Genomic DNA, 22,227 nt, shown 5'->3' on the forward strand with positions numbered 1-22,227 from the left:
CTATGTATTAGTGTTGATAAACATAATAATATTTTCTGATGTTACTTTTCTATTTTTCTATTAAAAAGGTATAATAATTATTAACTAGTATATGCCTGGAATAGAGTAAGTACATTATAAAAATATAAATTGAAATATATTTTATAATCAATAAAAAAGATTATAATAATAAATTTAAAAAAACTATAGTTTGATATTTTTAGTAGACATTATTTTAAGGATTCCCGGAAGTAAGGGCAAGTGGTTCAATGTACAATCAAAACTTAAACATAGTATACAGTTTAAAAATGTTGATTTTTCAGTTAAAATGTAAAATCTCTTGAGCATTAATATGTTTTGTTAAAACGATAACAGAGTTATCAAAAATAACCAAAATATAAATAAATCATGATGTATCATTATGAATGTTATGTATTTAGTATTTAAAAATAAAAATATTTTTTTTCCTACAAATATTACAACCTAACTTGTGAGTTGTGAGAAGCACAAAATATAACATATGTAAGTATATAATTTATACATTAATACAGATTCAATGAATGAGTATAATATAAATATAAGTTTAAATTTAGTTTTTTCTTAAAATTTTAACTATTTTAATATAGTTACATATAATATAATTTGATTATCGCGACCATTTTTAAATAATTTATTGCATAAAAATTATACATTTGAATAAAACATACCATTCATACATATATATTTAGTCTATAAAATAAATTTTGTTACAATTTGTCAACTATATAAATATAAATATCTAATATATCATATAAAATAAAAAATGTATAACATAAAATAATTCTATAAATGGTTGTGGGGTTTTATTTGTTCATTAAATGGAATAGTGAGCCTGACATTGGTACAAAAAAAAAAATAGGTGTAGATATAAAAAAGAAATATGTATAAACATAATAGTATATCATTGTTTGTACGAGTTATTTTTGCGTCAAGGCATAAGTCTTAAATAAAAAAAATTATTAGTAAAGGGACTACTAAAAAGGATTGTACTTAATGATAACAATGAAAAATATAATATATATTCTAAAGTGTTTATGATTTTGTTACAACAATAATACTTTAATACAGAGAACTGAATGGTAATATGGTACATATAAATAAATAAATCACTTAGGGATATAAAAATGATAATATTCATATCATAATCATAACTAGGAATCAAAATGGATGCCTAATCAGATATAAATAAATGTTTATTGCATTCTGTTCAGTGTTCATATACATTATACAAACATATATTATATGAACAAAAATAATACATAATTTGTAAAAATAGTTTCTAATTATTTAGGTTTAATTACTTCACTTATGTATAAATATTTTTTACCGGCATCAGTAACGGTAAAAAAATTATTGGAAGCCGGAAGGGACAAATTTTAAGTCATCAATACAAAAATAAATATTGAGAAAATCGCGAGCTGAGAAAAAGTATAAAAAGAATAATCTGGGAGACTATGTATATGCTGCGTTTATATTATACATAGAAGCTATAGTTACGGTTGCCTTAAGGTAAAAAAGTAAAAATTCACAAATTCATAGAAAACGAGGGTTAAGACTTACACTTAGTCCTACCGTCCATTAGCCGTCGCCATAATTCAAATTGCTCGTAATACTTAACCATGTGCAAGGAAATTACTCCTTGATCTTTTTTCTTTTTTTTTATGTCCTTGTCCAACGCAGTATCACCCCAATACCATCGGAACCAACTAAATCCACCGCTTCCATTATTAGTACCAACAGAATCGCTTGGGCTTAGACCATTGCACACAGCTCGATCCAATGCGCGACCAGTGATTTTCTTGTTTGCGAATTGATCATCATGGATTCGTCTCACCTTCACAATTATATCTGTTGTTTTCAGTCTCGTATTTTTACCACTATCACTGTGACTATGATTCGTCACTACTTTACCATCATTTGATTTTTGGCTATGATTATTGTTACTTGAAGCGAGTCTTTCTTTTTCTTTGAGCTCTCGGCGCGCCTGTCGCTCGGTTGCCCGGCGCGTTAGTCGCTCTGCCACTACTCCAGTTAAGTATACATCTTCAAGTTTCAAGTATGGCACGGTATTTTTGCTAACATATACATTCGCTGATGCTTTATCATCATCATCTAAAGTCTGATTACCATCGCCACAGTCTTTTCCTAAATATGTTTTGACTTCAGGACCTTCATCTTCTTCGTTCATATTTTTTTTGTTTTCCTGATTACCATCTTCGTCGTCATCATCAACCACGTCAAAATCTTTGCCTAATGCCGCCTCGTATAAAGGGCTAACTGCCGACCGAGTCATAAGGTATGCGGGCCCCGTGCAAAAATCGGGATATACTCGACCAGTATATTGCGTACGAGAAACATAATATTTACTGTTATGTTGTCGAATCGGGCGCCACCCGTGTGCTAGCCGTCCCCATATGGTAGGCGGCAGTTCAATATCAAAACTAGGGGTGGCTCCAGACTCAAAAATATCCGCACCTAGGGTGAATAATTCGTATGGGTCATGTACGGGTTCAAGGGGGCGAGGATGAAGTCCACTGACACTGGATTCCGTAACAGATTCGGTTTCTACTTTGTTGATGAACCGCAATAGCCTACGTACGTCGATGAACATATCGTCATCTGTTTTTAATAGATACCGAGCCCACGGACAATATTGACGAGTCCATTCGAGAGCAGCGATAGATTTCAAGGTCAAGTTAGTGTAAGTGTCTCGAGATTGGCACTGAACTAAGTCACCATACCGACCATATTCTCGCCCTAATACTCGTTGCACTGCCCGCTCTGCTTCGTTTAGTCCATGCATAGCATGCGCATCTAAGCCTTCTCCAGAATTTGGTTCTCGGTCTCGCAAAAATCGGGAAGGCCCAGGAGCATCATTCTTCAATGGTTCTACCACCGTATCTGCCGCTGCAGGGATCACAGCTGCTGATGGCTTAGAATTGGCTTTTTCTTTCAGTTTGATGTTATTATTGATATCATGCTGATTTAGACGGGTCTTTAGCGCTAGTTCTTCGGCCTCCAGCACTCGAGCCACTGGATCGGTCTCAGACATTTGTGGTGTACCCACTAGGAACGCCATACTCACACTTGGTCCATATCGATTCATCCATGTCATACGAATGGCTTGTCGATTTTGAGAGTGCGATGGAGCCGCTGCTGAAGTGATCAGTACCAATAACCGAGTGTTAGTTGAACAGAGGCCTGCGTTTCGTATGCGGAATCCGGGCTCATACATATCAGCGGCAGTCACCACACCACTAGGTGGTTTTATCTTTTGCTGTTTTCTCCGTCGCTTCTTACCGTTGTTGCCACCACACCCCAGGTTTGTGTGTGAATTTCCACCAGTCATCGCTGCTACGTCTGCAATCGCATCTGGATTCATCCCGATTATCGAATCACTGCTTCCTGAAAACGATGTATTATGAAATAATCATTGTATGAAGAAATAACAGTAATAATATTTGCAATAAATTGCTTGTATAGTTTATAAGAACTGCAGAGATTAACAATAATATTAGTAAGATTATTGCAGGTTTTATAGAATGAATATTAGATATAGATTAATACTTTCCAAAAGAAGATATTTTATGTGCAATCTTGGGTATTACACGATTGCTCTTAATCTAAGTTAAGACACTATCTTAACCATGAGTTTTGGTTAATTGAATAGTAACCTAATCAAATTTATTTGATAATAATATAGTATAATTTAATTTAACACAAATAAACCAAAATTAAAAACATTTCAAAGGTTAAAAACTTGTAAAAAATAACATTACAAAATTATTCATATTGAGAAAAATATATTATGAATTATTTTACAGTTCAAAAACATATATTTTTATACATATTGATTGTTTATATTTCTTTAAAAAAAAACTAATTAATTATCCTAATCCTCAAAAATATATTAAATAATTCATCTTATGAACTAAATTATTATAGAATATAGGTACCTAATGATTGTTGACCATAAGCAACAGGTGTAACTGTGCTACCTGTACTTCCACCAGTACCGTATAAACAGTATAAAGCACCCATGATGAATAGAAGAGCTGTAGTGACAACAGCTTTAAAGCCACCACCGTTACTATTGGCAGTTCTAGTTAGCTTCCTAATGTAACAACCAGCAATTGTATTAGGGCTGTGTCGATTACAGCCACAAATTGACACACCAGACAAGGCGTTAGAAACGCAACGCCGTGCCGCCGTAAACATAACAATGTTGATGATGATTAATTTGGTTAGTTACCAAATGCAGTCTCTTTTCACTGAAACAAACAGATTATATCAAACTAATTTTTAACATCTGTTATTGATCTTAATTAAAACAATTTTTTTTTATCAAAATTTTAGTTAAATGTTTTATGTTTACATATTAACTGAGGTATTTATTAATAATAAAAATATATATTGATAGTTTTATTAATGTTGAAGTATCTTCAAATATAGGTAGTCTATTATTATGTCAGCCAGTTCAATCGATATGAATAAGTTAATAATGTAATATTTAAAACAATTCAATTCAATTTATACTTAATAATGAATATTTTTTATTTTTTATTTATTTTAACAGTGAATTTAGTCAACTGCTAACATGATATTGAAATATGTTGACATTTAGTATCTTTTGAGCTCTATTATATATTATATATCTATGCAATATTAATAAATATAATTTTAGAAGTCATTATATTTTGGTAATATACATCATGCTAATTCATGACATATCAGTTGAAAACCAAGGCTTATTTCAATTAATTCACACATTAATATAAAATGACCAGTTTATGGTTCTATGTATTACATAAAATAGTAAATTAAAATTGTTTAAATTAAAGCTAGTACCTATAATTATAAATAAATTAGATATACTCATAATTATATTAAAGTAATGTAGGTTTAGATATTCATTTAGAAATCAAGATATAATTTTAGACTCAGAATTTCAAGAATCTAGAACTTGTAATATTTTATATAAAATCAATTTTAATCTTATTATTCAATATAAACAAGTGTTTAAAGAACAAATTTGTAAATATTTAATTGATGACTATTAATTGATGAGCACTACAATTATACAAATTCCAAGAACTATATTTACATAATTTTTTTTGTATACTAGATAATCGACTTAAAAAATGTTGACCTCCATACTGCAATTAACAGTCTTACAATTTATTATTAGACTGCTTTTAAGTATTGATATTGCAAGGCATTAAAAAATATAGATATTGTTATATCTTGAATAAATAAACCTAAAAATATTATTTGAATATCCAATTATTGATTTTTATCTTGAGATCATAAATATGAAATTAGGTTGTTTTATTTATTATTATTTATATATGTAACTGCCAGGATTACAAAAATCATTAACATATGCTATACAACCACCATAATACTTACTTGTTAATTTGTGATTTTTTTTTTTCATTATTAATTTTTAGAAACAAGATGTGTTACATTAGTATATTTGACTTTGATTGTTAAAAAAAAAAAAAAAGATCGTATAATTTAAATAATCAAATTACAATTTCAACTCTTTCTAATAGACACGACTGTATATTGCCATTTTTGAATTATATGTTTTAGCAGCCAGCCTAAAGCTTAATTTAAAATTAAGTAACACCTAATCATTTCAATGTAGAATGCTTGTGTTAAGCAAAAACGCCATAACACCCCAAAAAAATAAAATTGTATGTGTTTAAGACCACACGATAGAAGTGAAAACTTCAACAAGGCAAAATTAATAATACGAAATACAATTTTTTTGCGTTCCATATTGATAAATAAATAACTTTTACAATGTACTTATACATACTTATACTTATATTTTTTTTTGCTGATACTTATTATTGCTATAGCGACAATTATTGCTTTTAGTCTTTTTGACTCAAGCCAACTTCACCCGATTGAGTGTTACATTATTAGCGTGACGGCTTAGTTCAATTCAGTACCCACAAAAAGTGCTAAACACGCCTAAAGAAGTTTTCACTTCAAAAATAAAAATGAGGTAGAAACAAATAAATAATTGTAAAATTTGGCTTGTATATGCCATATGTTTAAAATATTACATCAAAAATTTTACCATTACAGTATTGACAGTTGACACCTTAGTAACTAAAGTGCAATGTGAAAAGTAAAATATTTTGTTGAAGATTCATTTAATCATATTTATTTTTGTTTCATTGTATTCGTCTGGTAAAATTACGCTGGAGAACATATGTCATATTTAAATAATAATTATAATGTAGTAATATTTGTGTTTACAACTATAATGATTGGTGAGAATAAGTATAGATGAGTCAATAGATACTTTAAGAAATAAAGTGCTCAAATATTGCTCTTTATATTCATATTTTTCTTGTAACTAATGCCTACTTTTAACAATTAGTCACAATTAGTAGGTAATTTACTTAGAATAATGATTATTGGTTGTGACAGTGTGAATTTTAAGTGCAAATGCATGTAACTAAACTAAGAACATAAGTATATAAAATAAAATATAAAGACAAAAGATAAAATATACATCTTATAAGTATAAGACATTGAAAAGATTTATGATGTAATAAAATTGAAAGAAGTATTAATTGTTAGTACAGTCAAATCTGATTTTCTTAAATTCTTTTAACTCAAAATCATTAATACTTTGAAATATTTTCCCAATCCTTAGCATTTACTATTTTAACAATTTCAAACAAAACTTGTTTTATTTTTCAGTTAAACATTCAAATATTTTTTTGAATAATTCGAAGTTCTCGATTTTTTAGTTTAAACATGTAAAAATAGTAAATACATACATATTATAATGAATACATAGTTATTAATACATTGAACTGTTTTAAATAAAACACATATTTTTAATTTTTTTGGAATTTTCGATTATTTGAATTCTTGGATAACCCGCTCAAATGTTTTATCAGTTCCTTCAACTTTAAGTGTACCAAGTTCAAATATTTTTTATATATTCATTTATGTTTTCATTTTAAAAGGATATGGAGCAACAAATTTGTATTTATAAGAATCCATTAAGTATTACTAGTTTAAATACTACATGTTTGAATTTATTTATTGTCAATTATGAAAGTAGGTAAGAATAATATATCTGTTGTTCTGATGTGGGCTTTTTTTTTAATTTTAAATCTTAAAGCAAGTTACGAGCATCTAAAAATACCTACCTACTAATGACTTAATTTAAAATTAAAACATGAAAAAATAACCAGCACAAAAATACTGATAATATTATGTTCTTATACTTAAAATTAATTATAGGTCAATTTAAAGCCGGCGGTTACAAATGTATACAATTTGAGAATTACAGATGATCGACGGCAGCCATATGGCGGTCAACATGTTAACTGACTTTACCTAGTTATAACACAAGTATGTGAATGTTAGTAGGTAGTAAAAAGACTTGGAAACAGTCAAATGTTTTGAAATTCTCCAAAACAATTTTTAGTAAACCTCTTGCTTAGTTAGTACTTTGTCGTTATGCAGGTGCACAAACACACACCATCATATTCAGATTGTTACACTAACTATAACTAATACGCACAAACGGTCTTGTTACCTGCTCGAGTGCAGTGGTATGCCGAGTACGAGTGATGGTTGTCCACGACAATCAACGGAAGAAATCCAACCGGCAACGAGCACCCGGGTCACGCCGGGGAAGAACAAGACGGTCGATCTGAGTTATGTCACGAAGCCGACGTCGACGTCGTAGCCGACACCGCCGCCGCGCCGCACAACCCCCGGGTGGTGCGTCGGTCGTTGTGGTCGCCACTCGCGGTCCACTCTCGCGCCGCCGCTGACGAACGAGATACGCGACGATCAGACGATGCCGCCGACCATGATCGTCGCTCTGCCGTCGTGCAGAGACTGTGAGCGGTCCGCTGCGAGCGACCTACTGGCCGTTTAAAAACACAGACGACTGCAGCCGGTTCGCCTTGAACCGACGACGCGGACGCGCGCGACAGGCGACCTCCTCCGTCGCCGTTCACTCGACGGGCGGGCTCGACGCTCGGAAAAGGAACTACTGCCGTGGTATGAACTCGGAAAAAAAGACGATCACGACGACGTTATATTGTACTGCCGTCGGCGGGCTGTCGCGGTTACGACGGGACTCACGGTCTTGGCGCAGTCCTACCGAATCGCTACGGCCGACGGGACTCCGTCATCAACGGACATCGTCATCGAGACGACCGCACAACGCACAACTGTTCGTGTGTACTGGCGACGGACGGCACACAGTCACGGTGTGTGTGTGTGAGTGTGTGTGACCGTGAAGTTGAGAAGACGAGCTTACGGCGCGCGTCAGTGCGTGCGACGCTTTTACTCGATAATATTAATAATAATATTATGCTACGTCCTGCAGCTGCTATAGTACAAGTGTCGGAGATCGGAGGTAGTCGTAATGCAATATTATTGCAATGCACATAACAACAACTCGTCACGACCAAAAAACTCGTGATAACGGTGTGCGGCGGAGGTGCGGTGCGCGGCCCGGGACGACGTTTCCCGGCTCGCCGGACCGCCAATCGCAGCTCGTATCGCGCGACGAGTGATAACGCGCAATCTTACCGCTTATCGCGAACACCTCGACTACCGCTCGCACCGATTCCACGTATACACCACGGCGCCGCATGGGGGTACGAGTCGCGACCGATCATTCACCAAGACGCGTAACTGCGTAAGATAAGTTAGCCGCGATCATCACTTCAGACGGTCACGTTGGGTTTCTCGTCTCGTCTCTGTTCGCCTACAATTCGCATGTGGCGGTGACCCGCTCGCCGGCCGGCCGCCTTTGTTTTCACACGCCCTCGTCACACCTGACCGTGTCGTCTATAATCTCTGTCCACAAGGCGGACGTTAACTTTTTTCCGTTTTCCGTCCTTTGCCCGGTCGCGCGCCGCCACCCTTCCGAAGTCTGAACGCCTTCAGCAGTGATGAATGTCTTCGAGGCCGTCGTCAGGAAGACCACAACGATCACACCGATCTCAACGACAGCGAATACCGTCAAATAGTTGCACAGTCTATCGTATTCCACCGCTTTACCTCTTCCCGTGCACAGGTTCGTAGACATGTTGTGAATTTATCTAAATATCACCGCCCGGGCGTTGTGAATGATTGGAGAATGAGTGCAGCATATTATCTGTTTTTATAGATGGGTAATATCATACTATGTGCCTACCTTTTTAAATGACAAAGAATAACAACTAAATGTATTAGGTAATACGTGCAGACTGTTTTTTCAATGATATTAAATTATTTTTTATATCAAAACATTACTATTTTAATAAAACGATTTCAATTTTACTCTTATCGGACTCGATTATGAATCTATGATCATTTAGACACATTTGTGCGCTGGTTGCGTACAACTTAATGCTTTTTATTTAACAACAAACAACACCTTAAAGGCTTAAATATCTTTGATTTAGAGTTGTTACGTTGATTTTGACTAACCGAGTGACTACCTTATACTTTTAAGTTGTACCTAACTAATATTAAACACATATATCTGCTAATAGTTTCTAAGACTTAAATCAAATTCTGTAATGCACATCATTGGACTGATAAAAAGAAAAAATTGGAAATTATAATAATCCCTAAAACAAAACCCTAAAAATACATAATATGTAGTAATACTACACCTATACTAAGAATTTTTAAGTCTAATAACTCTGATAATTATAAACTGTCATTAATGACTAGTGGCATAGTTAGAAATATTGAAAAATGTGGAAAGACATGCAAGATAAAATACTAAATGCTGATACATTTACATCATCATACAAAAAAAAAAAAAATACAATAGGTATTTAACATAATAATTTTATTATATTGATTTATTATTTTATTTCTATTTGTAAAATACACTTCATTAGTTATTAAAAATTATCTCACATTCCCATTAGAAATATGTACTTGATTAAATCCTATCAACATTTTCTTTATTTATACATTTGAATGAGATTAAATTGTTATTAAATTAATAAAAAAATAACTGATAGTTGATAGGTAAATAAGTGGAAGAATCTGTAAAGTATTTTTCCGTAAATCGTGTTTTACTTAAATAAATAGAAATATCATTATGAATATTTTTGACATGATTAAGTGAAATAAATTGATATTTAATAAATAACTTATGTTTTTAAATTTTTTTGTACAAAAGATTCTTTTATTTTGTTGTTCAAACAAACCAAAAAAATAAATAAAAATTGTTTGTTAAAATTTTAAATAAGAGGATAACAAAAGTGAAAAGATCATATACATTTTAACTTATTTATTTACTTGGATTTATATTATACAATATTATTTTGATTCAGGCAATAAAATATAAAGTAACTTAATTTTTAACCATGCTATAAACTACTATGTACTATAATATTGTGTATAATGTTTTTAAATAATCATATTCTTTTTTTTTGTATATAGATTGTCTGTAAAGAAATTTGGAAACTCAACCTAATTTATCGTTGACAACTACGGATACAAGTGTTTCAATTGTTTGAACAGTACTATATGATCAGGATTAAACACACTATATTACTATTTTTTAAACAGTCATAATTTCAACAGCTATTTGATACTGTCACTTGTAAACAATCAGCATCGACAGACACAGCTCGACCACCGACATCAAGTTACTGTTACTGCATCTAAATCTAGTGTTTAGCATACTACAATGATTCCACTATCGTCTTCGACGTCCCAAAGAAAATCAAGCGTGGCAGCTAAGATGACAAGCGGTAGCTCCGCCGGTATGCCTTCGCCCACCAGCCTCATGACAAAGCTCAAGGGAGCCATACGTTCGGTCGTGTCGGACTCAAATGCCCGCAACTTGATGGGCTTCTTAGCTCTAAACTTTGTGTTCGCTTTCGTGGAACTTGCTTACGGCATGTGGACGAACAGCTTAGGTTTGATATCGGACTCGTTTCACATGTTCTTCGATTGCACCGGCCTGGTGGCCGGGCTCGCGGCCCAAGTGGTCAGCCGGTGGCCGGCCGACGATTCGTACGCCTACGGCTATAAGCGGGCCGAAGTGCTTGCCGGATTCGTCAACGCGCTGTTCTTGTTGTTCATAGCGTTTTTCATACTGACGGAAGCCGTGGAACGGGCAATAGAACCGCCCGAGGTGCATCACGACCGCCTGTTCGTGGTCAGCGTGCTCGGGCTGCTCGTCAACCTGGTCGGCATATACGTGTTCCAGCACGGCGGTAGCCACGGGCACAGTCACGGCGGTGGAGGTGGTCACGGGCACAGCCACGGCGGTGGAGGCGGTCACGGGCACAGCCACGGCGGTGGAGGCGGTCACGGACACAGTCACGACGGCGGTGGTCATCACGCTCTCGGAGACGACCCCTACAACCAACAGGTGTCCATATCGATGGGCGGCGGCGGACACCAGCCGAACAGTGCGTCGGCCCCGGCGTCCGGCTCGGGGCAGAACAACCAGAACCATCTGATGAAGGGCGTGCTGTTGCACATCTTGGCCGACACGCTGGGCAGCGTGGGCGTGGTCATCTCGGCGCTGCTGATGCGAGCTTTCGGGTGGATGCGCGCGGACCCCGTGTGTTCGATATTCATCGCCGTGCTGGTGGCCGCCTCGGTGTGGGGACTGCTCCGGGACTCGGCCCGCGTGCTCATGATGCGCACGCCCGTCGAGCTGGACGACGAGCGGCGAGCGCTGGACGCGTGCTACTCCCGGCTGCACCGGTACCATCCGGCCGTGATGGGCATCCAGGAACCGCGGTTCTGGACGCTGTGCGCGGACGCGTACGCGGGCAGCATCAAGATCGAAGTGCGGTCCGGGTTGGCCGGAATCGGGGGCGTTGCGGGTCTTCCAGGCAACAGCAGCGACTTTGTGGCCTCGTCGCCGTCGCCATTGCAATTCTCCGGCGGCGGCGGTCAATCGACGAGCCTGCAGCCCGCGGACGCCGTCAGGATGGTGAACGACCGCGACCAATTCGCCAACGGTCTGGTGCGATACGCCCAACAGGTGTTCGCCGCCGTCGGTGTCCGGAACCTGTACGTGCAGATCGACTACGCGGGCGAAGACGCGGTCGGAGCCATGCTCAACCACAACCACACACATCACCACGCCGGCGAAGTGCAGCGGCAAAACAACTACGCGACGACGGGCAGCCTGCTGCTCGATCCGGCTCAACAGCAGTTCCAGGCGTACAATCAAACACACCACCATCAACAGCAACAGCAACAGCAGCAGCAGCAGCAGATGCAGCAACAGCAACAGTACACTAACCCGCTGCTGATGATGTAAACCTCGGTTTTTGATCGACCGGCAGTATGGCTCCTCGCCGCCACATCGGCACCGTCCTCGGGAGTCCAAAGGATTACCACCACCGCCACCATCGATATTCGAACACCGTCGACCGACGGTTTCGACGACGATGTTAACACAACAAAAAAATCCTTCACATTTTATTAATATTACTATTATTTTTTATCATATTTATTATACGCGCATTCGTGTAAACGTGTTACATAAATGATTGTATTGAAAATAAAGAGTTATTTTATTTGTACATAATGCATATGAATTTGCATTTCATTTTTATTATTATCGCAGTCTTTAATTTGTTTCTATACACACTCGGATGATTATAAAAACTACTGACTTTTCAATGTTACAGGGAAACAGTTGAACGGTGCAGACTATTTTTATTCTATGAATATTAAAATAATAATAAATATTCTATTGTATGTAAAAAAAAAACATTTGGTATTGTCATTAAATTTTTGTTTTTATTAGTATAAATGATGTTGATGTCAATTAAAAATAATATCTGTTGAATAATATTTCTACGTGCTAGTAAATAATATGTCACTAATATAGTTTGTTATTAATACATAATATAATTAAAGGTAAATAATAGTATTTAAAGTCAATGGTAATGTATATTATTTTCACATAAGTGACCGTATCAGAAACGCTTAGGTTGATCAGAGTTGACGGATAATTTAATTGAACTGATTACAATTTTAAATTATATAGTTTTAATACAACTTCTCTCATCTCACTTTTCCAAAATGATTATTTTTCTATTTATTCTTTTCAATATGTAACTCGTTTAATTTTTATATTATGATGCAATCTTACATAGTTACATTTTGAAATACCTTTGCAAGTCCTTGAACGGCTTGAACTATTCCATCTAATATGATATTAACTTATAAAATCATAGTAAACTTGTAGAAAATTAATTTTTAATACAATATAAAATTCTATAATTTTTTTTATTTAGCTCATGAAAAGTATCTTCATCATAAATAATGAATACATAAAATATATTTTGTACAATATTTAATATAGACAATAATTATGAAACAAATAATATGACAACAATTTTTTCATACATAATATGTATAACTTTTTGTGAAATGAATACACGATTTTTTTAAATTTAAATTTACATAATTAATAATTCATTTTTATTTAATAGAACATTTTATAATTTTTCTTTGAATACATTACATTTTATCTACAAACCTTATATTGTTGCAGCATGGTTCATAACTTTTATGAGGTTACTACTTCATATTTTGAATTTAAAAAACTTAAACATATTGGGTAATATTATAATCATATTATTCAAAATATTATTTCGGTACTAAAGACACTATAAATATGATTATGCATGCTACCATTAAGAAATGCAATATTTTCAATAATAAACTCATATAATCACAATTTATATAGTGTATAATATACATTTTTATTATAAAATATTATCGATCGACAATTATTAACGAATAACAATAACATAAAAAAAGTAATACTCATATAATACATTAAGTTTAGTGTATTTAAAATAATACTGAAAGGTGAATGAACAGTATAATACACTAGATACTGCATCAGTGCAGAGTAATTATATTCATATGATTCATAAATTAACCACTTTTATGAAGTACTTATTTTTATTTATATTTAATTATTTATTATTAAATGCAAATGTATACTTATAACAAATATATAAGTCTTTAATGATTTTTGTTATAAAATATTATTTAATTTTAATCAACAATATTTTTTAAATTAATGCAACATTGTACTTAGTTTTCCAAAAGATAAAATTAATGTGATTTTCATATTATATTTATTTTTATCTCATTTTATAACATTGAGTAACATTATTAAGCTTAACATAAACAATTTTAATTGCTTTAATAGTGCGTGGTTTTTACAGTTATTATTTGTTAAATTTTATCAAATAATTTTTAAATTGATACATTCATTCAGTTTAGATATCTTATACAATAATATGATAAAATTGAAAATCAACATTATAATATCAAAATAATTATCAATTTTGGTAAAACATAAACATAATATAATATTATTTATTATTTTCCATACAAAAATTAATATTTTTCTTATAAATTATTAAAAATAATATATTACCAACATTATAACGAGTAATGTGAAAAGTAATACACTAATACACATTACTACAAGTATATCAGTTAATATATTAAATTTAACAATGTTACATTTTTGTTTTGTTATTAATGACATAAATAAGTACATGAAGTTTGTTTTTCTCCAATGCCATTATATAATTATAATTATTATAAAAATGATTTCAGACATAATGAATGATTTGAGAAAATAAAAAAACCGAATTTTCTAAATATTTTAAAATACACTATGACAACTTAGTAAAATTAAGTGCATCTTACATTTTTAATAAAAATAGAAGATGTTTTACCCATAGTAGTAATATATTAAACAATAATAGTATAATAAATAATATATATAAAAAAGCAATTATAGTATTGTACATACCAAAGGTAATGGTATACATAAAAATAATACAAATAATAACTAATAAGTAAACGAGAATACATATTGTTACAGTAAATAAATAATACTAATAAGTAATAAATAAATAATTAAGTGAGTGAGTAATACATGGATATAAAATTACTGCATAACGTATGTAAGTAATGCACAAGGCAATGATGATATTAATATTACAACTACATGTACACAATACTATTATAGCAGTTTAAGTAATAATATAAACAGGTACACACACGATAATAACCAGATGAGAATAGCCGTAATACACAACAATCAACTTAGGAGTTGTGTCTTGTACCTAATACAATAAATTATATAATAATAAAAAAGTAAGTAAAAAACAAATACATTTATGGATAATAGGCAATAACTACCACCACCAGTGAAAAACGGAGGATAAATGCGTTGACTCACAAAGTGGTAGTGGCTAGCAATTAAAAAAAAAAATATATATATATATATATTTACAATATCGAAATAGCAGTTAATTACACATAACATTAAATATGGTAAATAATATTGTTGTATAATAATTAGTATTAAATAATCACTTTATTATTATCATTTACAATTTAAAAAAAGGTATGATATATGCGACCTACGCATGCGCACGGTTTATTGTCTTTTTTTTTTACAATTATTATTATTATCAACATCCCAGTCAAAGTTCAGTTGTGGGCAATAAATTCAAAAAGAATTATGCATAAAAATTAATAATATTTAATCGCTATCGCTGCTGTAGTTAGAACATTATACAATCATTTCACCGCCGCTGCTATAACTTCACTTTCGTCCTCAGAGTCTCCCTCTTCATTTGCGCTGTTATTTTGACTCTTTTGTCTAATTCTACTTTGTAGATTACGGGCATTCAATTGACTGAGGGCTTCATCTAACTGTTTCTGCAGGTCTTCTGCATGAGCTGACCACCTCGACTCTTCACGTTCTACATGTCCATGCAACCGGCTCAGCATTTGTTCCTAAACAAATTTAAGACATTTAATTATGAGAATAAATATTTAGGTAAAAATGATGAGAACTTATAAAAATTTAAATAGATTCTGTATTGCATTCTGGATTTTGATATTATATACTACTTATGAAATAACCCCCATTATTGCACTAATACTGCAACATATAGTTTATGAGATCTGATACTTCTAATATATTCTGAAGTAGTGTGAATACAATTATAACATACCGTATCAGTGATAATCTGCTTGTAATGATAAACAGTGGAGCTTAGAATTTTGTTTTGCTTCTGTAATGTCTCAATCTTGTCTGAGTCAAGATCCTTGGTTGTCTGCGGACACTGATAAAACATAAACATTTGAGTTATTTTACTTTAAATATTACAAGTTCAATACATTATATTATATTTAAGCCCAGTACTGTATATAAAAAAAATATAATGGGTATTTACCGCTGCTATAGTGGTACGCTTTTGCTCCTCCTCAGCTAATTGACGTTGGAGCCTCTCGACTTCAGTTCGATGTTGCTCACGCAACTCTTCAATCACTGCGGCATCTTGTTCGGTGAGATGACGTGATTTTTCCGCCGCAGCCTCGTATTCGTCCCGCAACACCTTGATCGCGGTCTCGTGTTCAATTCGCAGACTTTTAATAGTGGTCTCCAACTTCAAACGTAGATCCTCATTTTGCTTTTTTAAATCCTCGTTTTTCTTACGCAGATCTAAAACTGCTTTCTCGTGTTCAGTATGTAGACGTTCCTTTTCCTCAATTAGACCTTGCATTGCAATCTTATGTTCTTTGACCATATTCTCGTTTTTTACTCGCATACTACGGATTTCATTCTGATGCTCCGTACGCATATGATCTTTGAGCTCACGCATACTTTGCATAGTAGTTTCTTGTCGTTTGCGTAGTATATCATTTTCATTGCGCAATTTTTGAACCAAGGTCTCATGCTCAGTTTGTAAAGCTCCAATCATCGCCTCGTGTTCCGCTCGTAGACTTTGCATTGCAGATCGCTGGACAGTTTCATTTTCCGCACGTACGCCTTCGATAACAGTTTCATGTTCGGTCCATAAATTCTTCATTGAAGTTTCGTGTTTTATGCGCAAGTTATCATTTTCTTCACGCAGTCCTCGAATTACAGCCTCGTGGTCCTTTCGAAGTTTCTCATTTTCCTCACGTAGGATCCGAATCGCCGCCTCGTGCTCCTTGCGAAGTTTTTCGTTTTCTTCACGGGGATCCTGGGTTACGATAGTCTTGTTTTCTTTGTTGACCACGCCAGCATTTTGAATTGCTGTCTTATCTTCATTGTGCGTAACTTCAACAACAGCCTTATTAGTCAATTGCGAATTCTGAGATGCGGTCTGTCGTAGGTTTTCAAGTTCCGTGCGTAATTCATTCATCATCGCATCGTGCTTAGCTTGTAATTCTACCAGCTGGACGTCACGTTCCGCATTCAATGCTTTCACTGCTGCATCGTGCTCTGCTCGGAGGCGTTTTGTTGCCGCCGTCTCACGTTCAGCGGTACGCAAACGGTCGGTCACTGAACTATTTTTAGCTCGTAAATTTTCATTTTCCAAACGTAAACGTTTAGTTGTTGATTCGTGTTCAGCTCGCAATACCTTTGACTCTTTTTCATACTCTGCCCGTAACGTTTTCACTGAAGCATCGAACTCGGCACGTAATCGTTTTTCCGCCACATCAACCTCGGTCTTGTTATCGTGTTCTCGACGGCTCTGCTGAAATGGTGGTTGTTTACCGGTCGTAACTCCTACTTTTACTGATGCAGTTGATGCAGTGCCAATGTCGTTAACAGAAGGTACAGTGATTTGCTGCTGCGATGGCTTATCACGTTTCCGTTGTTGAGGTTGTTGTTGCGGCAGCTGCTTGTCACGCCGCTGTGGTTGTTTCTCTTTTTGCAATTGTTTTTCTTGTTGATTTTCCTTTTCTTGATTTTGTTGTTTCTCCTGCCGATGTTGCTTTTCTTGTCGCTGAGCTTCTTCTTGTTGTTTCTCATTTCGCGGTTCTTTCTCATGCTGAAGACGCCGACGTTCAAATTTAGTTGAAGTATCATCACGCCGTTGATTCTGTTTTCTCCGATTTGATTCGCTGTTGCTATTGTTGACAACAGCGGCTGAATTGGCACCACTATTACCGCTAGTCTACAATAAACAACAAAATATTTTTAATGTAATAAATATTTTATAAAGTTAATATATTAATATTTATATAAATATAATTTAGATATAATGAATACATTTCTGCTACTACTATTAAGAGCAGTAAAATTGCATTCATAGTCACATTTAGTCAAAACTAATACTACTTAAATATAATATTATAATAATTAATTAAAAAAATATAACCGACAAAAAAAAGATGCATATAGAACAGAATAGTTTTTTAATATTATATCATAACTATAAGCAATGAAGAGAAATTATTTTATACAAACTGAAAAAATTTAGTTTTTCTAACTATTGATTCTCGGGAAAATAAGTTTAAAATATGCAAATTTTTAAGCACCCAAAAAAATTTGGCCAACAATTGTGTGTTAATAGATATGCAATACATCAATTAAAAAACATAATAAGCACCACAATAAAATAATTTAATTCAAATTTTAAATAATCAAAAAAATAACCACTTTTTCAATAAATATTTTATTAAAAATTAAAGCTAATAACACGTATATTATAATTAGGTATATATTTTAAATTCATAATTAGAGAACACCCTAATACAACCTTGTATCGAAATAAATAAATTTATTTATACACTATATACATATAGTTATAAAAAAATTAATTAATTAAATTAAACGCACTAGTTATACTTCATCCGGATTCTTTAAGTTTTTTAATTGATTAAAATTAAAAGTTGTTAAATAAGAGAAGCTTGAAATTCATGATACTATTTTTACAAGAACTACTATATACGATTTTATTTTGATATTTGAAGTATATAGCCATATAATATTTATTTTTGGGTGGACTTAATAAAGTGTCTAAAAAAATCCAATTTGTACAAACAAAATAAAAAAAACGTTCACCAGTTATAAAAACCATAATAAAAGCAATTCAAACAGTATTTCTTTTATACATAAAAAAAAAAAATTAATCAAGTTTCTTTACAGCAGGAAAATGTTTAAATGAGTTATTTTAATGTATTATTAATATCCATATCACCGTATAATAAATTGCATTCTCATAAAAACGTAATAAATAAAAAAAAAAAACTGAAATTGAATCAATTAAAGAAATATTAACAGAATATAAATGGTTTGATACAAATATGTAAAAAATTATATTTGACCAAAAATCAAATCAAATTATACCATCAGTTACGCAGCAACCTCGAGAATTCAAATAGATATATTAGATTATTTAACAAGCTTTTTGTAAATATACCCGATGTTAAATAAACACATTGCCAAAAAAAAAAATATATCTAGTGTCTATCAAATATCAATAATTTCCTTGAATTATAAAAATAAATAATTCAAATCTATTTAAACATAAATTCTTCAAATAAAAACTCGTAGGTATTATCAAGAATGATTGAACGATTAAAACTAGTAAATAAAATTGTAGCCTCACAATAAATAACTATATAAAAAACATTAAAAATGTATCAATTAATTAAATATTAACCTATTTGAAAGGTATAATGTTTAAACTATTTAGCCAAAACAAAATAATTAACAGTTTATACAGAAACTTTTAACTTATAAGAATTCGAATATACTTCTAAAAAAACTTCTAAAATATTTCCAACAAATTTAAAAATAAAACTGTAATTAAAATGTACTATCTATAACATTGTAGAATTTACGAAAATCAATGATTTTTTTTTTAATTATTGCAATAAATGTTCTAAACCTATTTTAATTAATGCTCGATAAAAAAAAAAAAAAACAAAATAAAACCGTACGTAGATATTATCATCTAAATTAATATTGCGCGGTGGGAACTATTAATCATTAATTGTTTAAAAAGAATCATACAGGTATTGAATACCCCTGTCCCCTATCACCCGTATGATTAGATGACGTGCCGCGAGCAAAATGAAAAACGTTAAAACAGAAACAACTAAAAACACATTAGTTAATAATATGTAAATAAATTAAGTATTTGAATTCATGCCGAAGAAAAAATAAATGCCAATCGGGTTTTGAGTCGTAACAACGCATCGGGGTAAAAAATATACACCGTAATTTTACGATTTGGTTAAAAATCAAATCAAAATTATTGCGAACAAATCCGTCAGCATAAATATCCGTGAACTCGCTATTGACTGGTTTTAAATCGCACATGCAGTACACATACTATATGATAATGTTTAAGAATTTTTCTACACCTGCACACCTGCACACACACACACACGCCTACACAATATTTAGGTACCTACAACTCATTATCATATCATTATACGACGTTGATTGCAAGTAGCAGACTAGCCAGAATTAGGTACTGGCTTATTATCGTGCCACACGTAGTAGCTAATATTCACACGATCGTAACAATACTTATCACACTAACTACCGGAGGAATCGCATTTAAACGAATACGGTCAAATCTAATCAATGATATCATTTTGAACCGTTCGTTAATGATATGCATAATATTATGCTTGTGATAGTGAAATCAAAGCCGAAACAAAATATTATAATATTATACGTTACCATTGTGATCCATTCGCCCTGATCCGGATCGTCGTCGTCGTTGTACGCGTTGGCTGCCGGGTCGTCCACGATCAGGTGATCCTCGTGCAGGCTGTGCGACGACCAGGACGACGAGCGGCGACGGCGATCGTCGTTATCAGTGGCCGTCGCCGAGTTGTAGTCGCCACTGTGCGTCGAACTTTCGCCGCCACTGCGGGACTGCTCCTGTTGCTGCCGTTGGCGCCGGGCCGCGCGACCGTTGCCAGCGGCGGTTTCGGCCGTCTTGTTCGCGTCAACGTCGGCGGCGCCCTTTTTCCTCTTCTTGTCGCCGTTCTTGCCGTTGGACGAGGCATTGCCGAAACCATTGGAGCCGGTAGCACCCGCCACCGCGCCGGTGTTGGTGCTGGCGGACGCCTGCGACCGGACGGCGCCGTTTTTGCCGCTGTTTTTCTTCTTTGGCTGGACCGCGGCCGACGTTGACTTTTTCTGCTTCGACGCCGGCGTGAAACCGTCCCCGTCGTTTCCGCGTTGGTGGCGCGTCGACCTCCGCCGCCGTTCGGCAGACGTAGCAGACGCTGCCCAACGCATCATGAAGAAAAACGCGCAGCTAAACGCCACTGTGACGAGCAGTGCCAACGCCACTGCCCGCACGCCAGCTGCTTCAGTGGCGGCAGCCGCAGTCTCGACCAAAGTGTTCTTTATCATCGTTTTTCCGACGTAATTTTCCGGTTACTATATATATGTGTACTATATACGTGCCTACCGCACTGCTGATATGGTGCAAAAAAAAAAAAATAATAAAAAAAAAATAGTATGATTTTCACGTCGGTGTGTACAATATCGTTATAATATTATAGTATGATGGCGGGTCATCGTCGTGGTCGCTATTGTTACCAATAACACCCGAAACGCACGGCACCAGTCGTAGAAGCAATACTGTCGGCCGCCACGATCATGATGACGACGACGGTCGCAATGTCGGTATACGGTTATAGTAGTCGGTCTCGGGTAGGTAACAATATGGAAATCTTAAATAATTGTACAATAATATCGTGTGCTCACCGGTGATGGCCGTAAGCCCCGACGACCTAATGATTTATGCCCCGTCTGTTGAAGCGTATGCTGCGATGATATTATACCGTACACAGGTAGGCAGGTGGGTAACTGCTGTTGCTGTTGCCGCCGCCCCAAAAACTAAACCCGAACGATTCTCGGCGTATTCTTCGGTAAAAGGTGTCGTTGCTTGCCGTGCTGGCCGTGGAAATGTGGAATGACGATGACGATCGACAACGCGTCGCGATACTACCGCTCGGTCGAACCAACCATACGACGATACATCGTTGTCATACTATTATGGCCTGTGAACGCGTACCGAAGACGACTTCCAGAGTGCGTATATACCACGACCTGCGTCTTACCGGTAGTGGCGGCCGGTCGCTGGTATCCTGGATTCGAACCGTCGTCACCGTCGGTGCGTTGCCGCGATGGTGACGTGGACACTGCCGGTACACGGTAGTGGTGGTTGCGGTCGACAAAATCGTGCTGGTGTCGGCGGCGGCGGCGCTGTTGTCGTCGCGGGCCTATCTGATAGCTGTTCGTGAGATAGTGTGACGGACGTCCGTACACCCGCGTGTTAGCGCCTGCGCGGTCGCACCGACTCAAACATGGTCACGGACGGACACACTGGGTTCACAGCCGCGGTTACAGTGGTGAGGGACGGAACGACAACTCCGATCGTTCAC

At 34.8% G+C, this 22,227-nt stretch overlaps 3 protein-coding genes across 5 annotated transcripts; 1 reads left to right on the forward strand and 2 right to left on the reverse strand.

Annotated features, from left to right (window-relative positions):
- Positions 1-114: 114 nt before the first annotated feature.
- LOC114125959 (uncharacterized) lies at positions 115-8,464 on the reverse strand. 2 transcript variants are annotated; one of them, XM_027989798.2, is made up of 3 exons: positions 7,592-8,464; positions 3,975-4,289; positions 115-3,423 (listed from the first exon to the last, which is right to left on the reverse strand). In XM_027989798.2, the coding sequence occupies exons 2-3, from the start codon at positions 4,234-4,236 to the stop codon at positions 1,568-1,570; spliced, it is 2,118 nt and encodes a 705-aa protein (XP_027845599.2). In that variant the 5' UTR covers positions 4,237-4,289; positions 7,592-8,464; the 3' UTR covers positions 115-1,567. The 2 variants fall into 2 exon arrangements, with proteins under 2 accessions (XP_027845599.2, XP_050062558.1); XM_050206601.1 differs by lacking the exon at positions 3,975-4,289.
- Positions 8,465-8,651: 187 nt separating this feature from the next.
- Positions 8,652-12,578, forward strand: LOC114125961 (zinc transporter 7). Its single transcript, XM_027989799.2, has 2 exons — positions 8,652-9,091; positions 10,459-12,578. Exon 2 carries the CDS (start codon positions 10,709-10,711, stop codon positions 12,302-12,304), a length of 1,596 nt encoding a protein of 531 aa, XP_027845600.2. The 5' UTR covers positions 8,652-9,091; positions 10,459-10,708; the 3' UTR covers positions 12,305-12,578.
- Positions 12,579-14,127: 1,549 nt separating this feature from the next.
- LOC114125963 (trichohyalin-like) lies at positions 14,128-22,111 on the reverse strand. Of its 2 annotated transcripts, none has more exons than XM_050206600.1 (5): positions 21,548-22,111; positions 20,507-21,252; positions 16,272-17,984; positions 16,050-16,160; positions 14,128-15,828 (listed from the first exon to the last, which is right to left on the reverse strand). In XM_050206600.1, exons 2-5 carry the CDS (start codon positions 21,188-21,190, stop codon positions 15,610-15,612), a joined length of 2,727 nt encoding a protein of 908 aa, XP_050062557.1. In that variant the 5' UTR covers positions 21,191-21,252; positions 21,548-22,111; the 3' UTR covers positions 14,128-15,609. The 2 variants fall into 2 exon arrangements, with proteins under 2 accessions (XP_050062557.1, XP_050062556.1); XM_050206599.1 differs by having other exon boundaries at positions 20,507-21,255.
- Between the last annotated feature and the right edge of the window lie 116 nt (positions 22,112-22,227).

The sequence above is a fragment of the Aphis gossypii genome, chromosome X (assembly GCF_020184175.1).
Source record: "Aphis gossypii isolate Hap1 chromosome X, ASM2018417v2, whole genome shotgun sequence".
NCBI lineage: Eukaryota > Metazoa > Arthropoda > Insecta > Hemiptera > Aphididae > Aphis > Aphis gossypii.